Source organism: Vespa velutina, chromosome 4 (genome assembly GCF_912470025.1).
Source record: "Vespa velutina chromosome 4, iVesVel2.1, whole genome shotgun sequence".
NCBI lineage: Eukaryota > Metazoa > Arthropoda > Insecta > Hymenoptera > Vespidae > Vespa > Vespa velutina.
The window spans coordinates 8,248,916-8,258,199 of record NC_062191.1 but is presented as its reverse complement, the minus strand read 5'-3'; the positions used below and the strand labels follow the sequence as shown (position 1 = coordinate 8,258,199).

Sequence of the window (9,284 nt, the reverse complement as noted above, 5' to 3'; positions counted from 1 at the left end):
AGACAAGATCCAATAAACTAATCCTTCCGATACTTGACACATTAACCAATCATGGATAAAAATAAACCACTAGCTTAGTATCAAACTATATAGCGTAAATTGGACCGCATTAGCGTACCTATCGCCAATGAGATTATACTTATAATCGGATTTTGGTATTAGAGTTGTCTGTCTTTGAAACGTCACAAACTTTGCTTCTTTTTAAACATTCTTCTGTTTCGCGGGAAAAGTTGAGATAAATATGCGCGCGCAAATATGGTATATATATATTTTTTTTACTTTTTACTTTCTAAGAATTATTATATGAAAAATCAATCTACACAACTTACAGTGATTTATTCCTATGAATAATTAATGAGGCAATAGCTGTAAGTATAATCGTGTAATTACATTTATATGTCACAATTGTACATATATTTTTATTCAATAATATCTTTGAATTAAACAATATATTATTTAATTATTAATTACTTAATATAATAATTACTTATTATATTATTTTAATATGTGAATATATACAATACATACAAGTAAGATTAAAAAGATCGTGGATTATTTACATCCATCATACACGCCATTTAATAACATCAAAGAACTATAATCTCTCAAAATGTAACATCCTCTCATGGTAAAAATAGTAGATAACTCACTTAATTATCATTCAACGATTGTCTTCTACATATTTCTCTTTTATAATTCTTTTTTATAGTATTATGAAAATGAATGCAAATGGTACATAGCCATATCTTAAATAGAAAATTGGTTATAAAATAAATAAATAAATAAATAAAAAGTATTTGTTAAGAAAGCATTAATTGTACATTTTTGAATGTAAAATAAATTAAATAATTACAAAAAATGCTGCATAACAGAAATGATTTTGTTTCTATTGTTACATGTCTATATATTAATTCAATTCAATTATGTTTGCAGTTATGTCTCGTATAGTTCATGAATTTATATATTTGATTATAAAAGTTATTAAGCTACCATAGGAACAATTAATAACATAACATGCAACATATTTTACATTCAGAATGATTTCATATTGAGATGAGAAAGTTATGTTGTAACAACATTTAGTCTTATATATCGATTTGATATAGTAATGTAGTTTAGACCTGTGAGTATTCTAGCAACAAATGTAACGTTTTTTAATCATTGATGTATCGAGTAAATTCAGTTTGCAGTATCATGCTGCATTACTATGATCAACAATGATATGACACATTTAAAGGAATATTTAATAATGAACATGTTGTAATATTTTGTTGATATTGCAAATCAATTTCATACTTTCCCTAGTTTTGAATATTGACAGATAACATGATGATTTTGAACATTGAACATTTCTTTTAATTTTAGTAATTCGTTTTTAATGGGTCGTTAAAGATTCAACAGAGAGTGTAACCGATGCTGTGTGACGAAATCTTTGTGAAATATGTCCAGGAGTAGATGGTACTTCCTCGATCCTTTCTAAATCATTTGCTGCTCCTGCACTATTTTGTTTAAAAAGTCGTTGAATTGTTCTCTGATTTGTTGGCTCTTGAATGGCAATAGATACAGGCTCGTCACCTCTGTCTAAACTAAATTGCCTTTTCAACAACCGACCACTAGAACTTCTGTCTGAAATTATTAATATTTTTAATAAATATTTTAATTAAATCGATAGATCAAACATTATGAACATAAATGTATAATATACTTACTGTGTTCGTTAGGAGAAAGACATCTGTAGCGATTATATGGTGTGCTAAGATCGTTCTCATCGATACCACCGATGAGCCTTCTATGTTTACTCGCTGCAGCCGATCGAAAAGATAAAGCAACAGAGCTAGCAATTGATGTCAAAGAAGTAGTTGAAGCGCCTAAGATTGTCGCAGTTGTTTCTGTATCGGATACTGCTAATATATTACTTGAAATTTGTGTATCACTGGATGTACTTTTTTTAATAGTTATATCGTTAAATTCAGCCGGTTTTTGATTCATACGTTCATTTTTCAACATTTCAAATAAATCCTCCGTTGATTTTAATGAATTACTCTTTTCAAGTGTTTTTTCATCATGTACAGATACATTAACTTTCTTTGTTTCTGATGTTTCAAATGAAGAGGCGTTCGAAGAATTCCCTTCAACAATTTTCACATTACCATTGTCTTTTCCTTTCTCATTGATATTGTCTTCATCATCTTCTTCATCGTGAATGCTATAATTTCTATTATTTGCGAGTAATGTGCGTCGTAGATGTTTCGATTCTGCTTGCCCATCGTTCAATGAGTTCTTTACTACTAGACTGTCATCCAATCTTTTGAAATATGGATTAATATTGTTTTTATTTTTAATATGTATTCAATATGTTTCTAATATCCATAATCTAATAAATTCAAATGATCGAAGATCTAAGAAATGTAATACACAATTAACTTACCCATGATCCTCTCTTTTGATAGCATGGAAGTAGATAAATTATCAAAAAACTGGAAAGTAAATTATTTAAAAAAAAAAAAAAAAAAAAAAAAAAAAGAAGAAAGAAAATGAGATAAAGAATTGATATTAAAATTTATTAGCAATACTGATGCATTTATAATTTATCATTAAGATCGATAATTATATTTATATTATGAAAAAACAAAAAAGTACCCGAAAGGTGGAGGTGTTGGCAGTTTCTTGTCAAAGCCATCCTTCCCCAGTAACCAATAAGTTGGCATTTTTCCTTTTCCTTTAACATCTGTAGTACCACGATATTCAATATTATATCCTCCAGCTTGCGTTAATCGATCTTTCGTTGCTTGACTAATGTGTATACGCCATGGTGCACCCGTTGATTCCATTCTCGATGCAGTATTTACAGTATCACCGAATAAGCAATAACGTGGCATTGTTAAACCGACAACTCCAGCGCAGCAAGGACCTACAGAACAATTAAACATAGTATTAGTGTTGGTATATTAAATAAAATAAATTGATATCTGATTGATGAATATAAAAAATAGAAATCTGAGTATACTTAACCGGTATGAAGACCAATTCTTAATTTTAATTGCATCTGTGGCAGATGCCTTATTTTAAACCTTCCACTTTGATGTAACAAATCAAGTGCCATGGTAGCCACTTGAGTGGCATGATCAGGAATCCTAACTGGACATCCTCCAACTACCATATAAGCATCTCCTATGGTTTCCACCTAAAGTAGTAATTATTTTAATATTTTAATAAACAGAAAAAAAAAAGTAAATTTGTAAAGAATAAAGTATATATTATTAAATAATACTGTTTATGTGTTATGCTTGTCCTTACCTTATAGACAGCATATGCATTAATGGTTGCATCAAAACACGTATACAGGTCGTTAAGTAAATCTACTACTTGAAAAGGTGTTGAATGAGCGGAGATTGTCGTGAAACCTACAATATCCGAAAAGTAGATGGTGACTTCGCGAAATTCTTCAGGGTCAACGGGGATGCCCAATTTCAATTTTTCCGCCACCGAGCTGGGAATTATTAGTCTCTTAGTTCTTAAATATTTATATAAAATCTTTAGAAAACTCACTTTGGTAACATCCGATTTAACAGCTGTTCCGTCTTTTTTTTCTCCATATCAAGTTGTTCCGTACGTTCACGTATCAATTCTTCCAAATTATTTGAATACTTTTCCAACAATTGGAACATAGTATCAATGAAATTTACTTTCCTGTGAGAAAAGAAAAAGAAAACAAGAACATCATATTTGATTTTAAATTAAAAATTGATAAAAAACATTATTATTTGTTAATTTCTTGATCTCACCTGCCATAATTTAGTTTCTTGAATAAATCATGGACACAGTTAAAATCAGGTCTCATGTCCGGAGATTCGGCCCAACATTGTCGCATTATATTAATAGCTTCTGGTGGTGCTGCACCTTTACTAACGGATGGCCTAATCAATGGTGGTGGACTCATCACTTTCTCTATTATATCTATACCGTAACAAGTAAATGCATTTCATGTTAGAATCGTACGAAAATTTAAGAATAATACATTGTTTTTATAAGTCTTTTACCTTCGGGAGATAAAGCTAACATACAAAATGGTTCGCCGCGTACAATGACCTCTTGCATGATGATACCAAAACTATAAACATCACCTGGTTGAGTACCTTTCTTTTGAAGATTCACATCTCTAAGTAATTCTGGTGCTGTCCACAAAAGATCTACCAAGTAAAATGAATAAAATAAAATGAAAATATTGATTAAATTTAATAATAACGACATTTAAATAATAATACATAAATAAAAAAATAATAATGCTTTATATTACCGCGAGATAATTTTGAAGGTGATGACATGTTTTGAGCTTCGTAAAATGCTGGAAGGCCATAATCAGTAATCTTAAGGACCCAACGTGCATCGATTACACAGTTCCGTGATGTAAGGTAACCGTGAACCCTAATCGGTGTACCGTGAAGATATTTCATACCCTTAAACAAATTTAATGCTACATTTAATCTTTACTTAACTTCGTAATGTGATATTAATATAAAAATAAAGTGATTGTTATTTTTATTCGATCCCCTTCCAATTATTTTCATCGTGTTGATGCATTTTTGATAATCGTTATTAAGATTATCGAATGACTTATTTATAATAAAGTATTTTGTTTAATTAATCTTTAAAATGATTAATTTTTTTTTTTTTTATATCAATAATCACTTTCTTGTTATTTGAATCGGAGTATCAGATATATAATCATTTTAATGCATTTATGTGTATTGTAATATATGTTTTACATTCTACGACATAAAAAGTTAGAAACGAATTTTTTTTTTTTTTTTTTTTTTTTTAGACAAATCGATGTTTTAGCAATCATTCTTAGCTTATATTAAATTTACCCGCACTAAGTCCGTAAGTAAGGACAATCTAAATGACCAATCAAGTTTGATCTCGTCTTGAACCAGTACATCTTCTAACGATCCTCTTGAACAATATTCCGATACAAGGCATGGTCTTGTCGGTTCATTCAGGCATCCAATGAGGGGATTGAGGTTTTCGTGACGTAGGCCATGAATCTATTCATAAAAATGTTAAAAATTAAAAAGTGTAAAAAAAAAAAAAAATTTCCTTTGACTTTTTAAATGCTTTTAAATTACCCGTGGATTATCACATTTCGGGTTAATAAAATAACATACAAAACAAATTGAATAGAATATATTTTTATTACCGTAACTAAAACGCCCATTGTTTTATTCTTCAATTCGAATGTACCTTGACAGGATAATTCTTTCAGTTGAACCAAATCACCCTAAATAAATTGAAAGTACAAACATTATATGTAAATTCGATTTCTTCTATTTGATAAGAAGCAGATTATATTCACGCAATCATACAAGCAGTCCAGTTCGATACCAAGTATAGTAAAAATTGTACAGTATGATAAATAAGATTCGATGTTAATACATTTAAAAGGTATCATTAAAAATATAGTAAAAAAACGATAAGCTCGTAACCGAGTTGCTTATAAGTTGCGTGAATGAATAGCGAACACTATCTTCATGTAAGCGTATGACGCGTATGAAGACAGAGACGTATTTACATTATATATAGCACGTCGGACCTTGAAGAAAGTTTGCCTCGCTAAATTTCCCGTACTAGTTTGCAGATAGGGCCTGTGGGAACCGACGGTGCCTACTTGAAGCAAATCAGGTTTCTCAACTTTTGGTCCACCAAACTCCTGCAACGGCTGTAACCAGCAGCATAGCATTGTTTCGACCCCCTTATCAACCTGAAATGACGGATAAAATAATGTATTTTCAGTTAGTCAGATGACAAAGAGCACTGTGAAATGTTTTAACAAAGTCGAACTTTTGCCCTAGTTTCTATTCAACCGCTATTATTATACATTGTAATCTACATTTTAATACTAACCGTTTTTGAATCCGTGTGATTAGTCTGCGGAAAGACGAAATCGGATGCCGTTAGAATAATCTTATAGGGGCCTTCTGATATTCTATTTTTGAGTAGTTGTTTTCTACAAAAACAATATAATTAAATTACACGTAATATGTCAACTAAAATTAATAAAATATAATAGTGTTGATATTAAGTTAGAAAAAATATTGAAAATTAACATAATTATGGAAGAATAAATCATAAATAAAACAGGCATCGAAATAACAATGAAAAGCACACGAAGATGTGAAGCACATGATTTACCGGATAAATATTGCTAGAAAGACAAGAAGAAAAGCGAAGAATAAGGATCCCAAAATGGCAGCTACGATATGTGTAGCATGGACGGATACCTCCAATAGACCATCTACCGAATTTGAATAAATTTTATTATATTAATTATTTCGTTCGACATTAATATTTTAAAATATCTTAATTAATTATATAAATCAAGACTTGTTTAATAATTACTTGTGCAATCATTATCAGCATCGCAAGGAATAAAATCGATATTTTCTACTGTGAAAAAGGCGGGAGCGTTGGTAGTTAATCTTTTTACTGTTAAACCTTCTTTCTCTTCAGATATCATCATAATAGGTTCCCACTTTTCGACACGCCAATCCATTACAACATAAGTGTAAATTTTATTATTATAAGAATTTATAGTACCATTATCGTGCATCATAATGCCGAGTGATTCGTTTAAACGTTCGATTAATGTCGGTTGCGTGTAATACTCTGTGCCATTTAACATCTCTTGAATATCGTATCTGCAATGAACGAAAATCGAACGATGAAGTTAATGCATATATATATATATATATATATATATATATATATATATATATATATATATATATATATAAATTTATAAAGATCATTCACCTTTGATCAAGTGGCATTAATATAAGCAGATTGTCTAACGTGGTACCACTGAGATTTTGTGAGGGTACATATCGTTGAGATGGATTCATTTTCGTACTTCCCTCATCCGTTCTTTGATCTACGATCGTATAAGTTCGGGGAAGGTCTGAAGGAGAAAAGTTGGAAGACTGAGTACTTGTAAACGAAAGTGAAATTGGCGTCTCAAGTGGCGATGCCGTAGGCACAATCTGCGGAAGAAACAGATCATTATCTTCTGTGTGGATCATCAGAATCATGGAAGTCAACATGCTCGAATCCCGTGATACATCCAGCTCGGTCAAAATACGATTCGTTGAATCGTCGTTCAGGGGCAAGCAAAGCACCGTAGCTGTAAAAAGAAAGAAAAGATGAGAGAACCGAAAATTCATGCGCTTATATAGTATGCGTCAGTTGCCCTTACGCGCGATCTGATAGAATAGCAAACTATTTTCCATCTCATTTCCATCTCGCCCGTAATCCTTTTAAATTCATCTCGGTGCACTGACAGAAAAAAAAGAAAAAGAGAAAGAGAGAGAGAGAGGGAGAGAGAGGCAGAGAGGGAGTATGTGAAAGAGGATAGAAATTCATTGTAAAGCGTTCAATTCATCAATTTTCTTTTCTTTTTGATTTTTTTTTTTTTGTTAATAGGGCGTAATTATGATCAGCGAATAAGTGCAAACTAAGCGCTCGTTCGAACAACGAATATACAGGTGCGGCATGTGTAAAGATTGTGCGATTTTCTACACATTACTCAATTCTCTTTTACAGTTTCATATTTACCTCTGCGAGATATATAATGCAGAGATTTCAACGTTCTTCGAACTTGATTCCAGGTAGCGCGTTGCGGTAATATTGCGTGATATCGTGGTACAATCCCGATAGTTCGAAGAGCATCAACTACGACCCGATCTAGACTCGACCATGGTTCCTCGTCTGTTGAAAAGAAGCACGTTACTTTAAAGATCACGTTGCTTTGATAGTAAATAAGACACGTGTGCTCTCACCCGTGCCAATAATCGCTGCGGATCTCCATTGCAAGTGAAGAAACATTTCTACCAAAGCCTGAGCAAGAGATGGTAAAGCCGGAGAAAGTCTCACTATGCTCGATAATCTTCGATCTTCCAAGTTTTTCTATAAATAACGTAAATTCATTGAACGTTTGATTCGTTGAGATCGATCGAAACGATCGAAGGATTTATGTGTAAGAGACACGACAACGTTATTTACCAAAGGACAAGTCCACGTGAATAGAGGCTTGTTCCAAGTATGGGCCAATTTTGAAACGAACTCGCAACTCGAGCTATCAAGTGCGGCTATCAAAGCCTTCGTTGTAGGTTGGCTGAGAGAATATAGCAAAGCGCCGAAACCCCAGGACCGCGTTTCACAGGTCACTGTTAACATTTATCACTTCACATCATCGTCGTCTCCCGTCTATTTAGGTGTATATAGAGTCGCGGCAGCATGATAGAAGTACGCTACGTAATAACGGCGATCAAACGAAAAGGGGGGTTAAAATCAATTGGACGAGAATAATAGTTTTAACGCGTTTGCGCCACTTCGCCGTAAGGTTACTACGTTTTATCTGATTACGACATAAATCTCCACTGGGGAAATAGATATTAAATCGATATTGTATATATCTACTGCATTAGCTCCCTATCTAAAACGTAGCCGTTCGCGTTGTTGCATAATATACAATATATCGACGTAACTCGACGTTATAGTCGATGCTAAAATACATTCTCTTAATTAACATAGAATGACAGAGTGTGGACGTGTGTCAGATGACTTTATATATAATACAGAAGATACATGCATGTACATATATATATATATATATATATATATATATATATATATATATACACGTTCTTCGTTCATAAGTACTCACAAGATCTCGGTAATATACTGATGGAAAGGTTCATGCTCCAATGCTGTAACTGACTCTGAATATCGGTTAAATTGACCTCCTCGTTGCATTGTTCGTGAAGGAACACCACTACCTCGTCATCAATTGGGTGGAATTCCGAATACTCTTCTTCCGGATATTGCGATAAGTAAGGTAGGTTACTATCGGTAGTAAGAAGTAGACAGCATCTAGATAGGATCACAATTGGGATCCACCACCACTGGTACAGATAACTTCCAGCCATGGGCTCCTGCCCCTGCTGCCGTTAATACCGTTGCCACCGTTGCTCTACTGCCTGCTCACAAATACAACTTCATCAAGCAATTCTATCTAATAACCAGTTTGATTTCTTAATAACTAAATGTTGTTCGGAATATAATGAACACGTTTGTCTTCAATATTAATGATTATAATGATATTCCTTTTTTGTTTTTTCTTTATTTGAAATGTAATACAATATTGATTAGAGTAATTACCTTTTTTTTTTTATAATTGCATGCTTAATAATTATATTTTCTTTTTATTTATTTATTTTTTATAAGAAAAA

At 32.2% G+C, this 9,284-nt stretch overlaps 1 protein-coding gene across 15 annotated transcripts in view; it reads right to left on the bottom strand.

Annotated features, from left to right (window-relative positions):
- Positions 1-349: 349 nt before the first annotated feature.
- The window catches only part of LOC124948502 (retinal guanylyl cyclase 2), a 14,216-nt gene continuing 5,281 nt past the window's right edge, over positions 350-9,284 (bottom strand). For 7 of the 15 annotated variants that reach the window (XM_047492196.1, XM_047492195.1, XM_047492191.1 and 4 more), the window contains 21 exons: positions 8,720-9,032; positions 8,056-8,219; positions 7,833-7,959; positions 7,609-7,782; positions 6,811-7,177; positions 6,397-6,695; positions 6,190-6,292; positions 5,902-6,004; positions 5,570-5,758; positions 5,198-5,278; positions 4,869-5,045; positions 4,298-4,457; positions 4,041-4,190; positions 3,786-3,957; positions 3,550-3,690; positions 3,298-3,490; positions 3,013-3,184; positions 2,641-2,911; positions 2,429-2,440; positions 1,710-2,305; positions 351-1,626 (listed from right to left, as the gene is read on the bottom strand). In XM_047492196.1, coding sequence (XP_047348152.1) covers positions 1,376-1,626; positions 1,710-2,305; positions 2,429-2,440; positions 2,641-2,911; positions 3,013-3,184; positions 3,298-3,490; positions 3,550-3,690; positions 3,786-3,957; positions 4,041-4,190; positions 4,298-4,457; positions 4,869-5,045; positions 5,198-5,278; positions 5,570-5,758; positions 5,902-6,004; positions 6,190-6,292; positions 6,397-6,695; positions 6,811-7,177; positions 7,609-7,782; positions 7,833-7,959; positions 8,056-8,219; positions 8,720-8,981 — 4,164 coding nt within the window. In that variant the 5' untranslated portion in view covers positions 8,982-9,032 and the 3' untranslated portion in view covers positions 351-1,375. Of the gene's footprint in view, positions 1,627-1,709; positions 2,306-2,428; positions 2,478-2,640; positions 2,912-3,012; positions 3,185-3,297; positions 3,491-3,549; positions 3,691-3,785; positions 3,958-4,040; positions 4,191-4,297; positions 4,458-4,868; positions 5,046-5,197; positions 5,279-5,569; positions 5,759-5,901; positions 6,005-6,189; positions 6,293-6,396; positions 6,696-6,810; positions 7,178-7,249; positions 7,330-7,608; positions 7,783-7,832; positions 7,960-8,055; positions 8,236-8,719; positions 9,033-9,213 lie in introns of those variants that run through there. The other 8 variants (XM_047492199.1, XM_047492201.1, XM_047492200.1 and 5 more) reach the window with 7 other exon arrangements.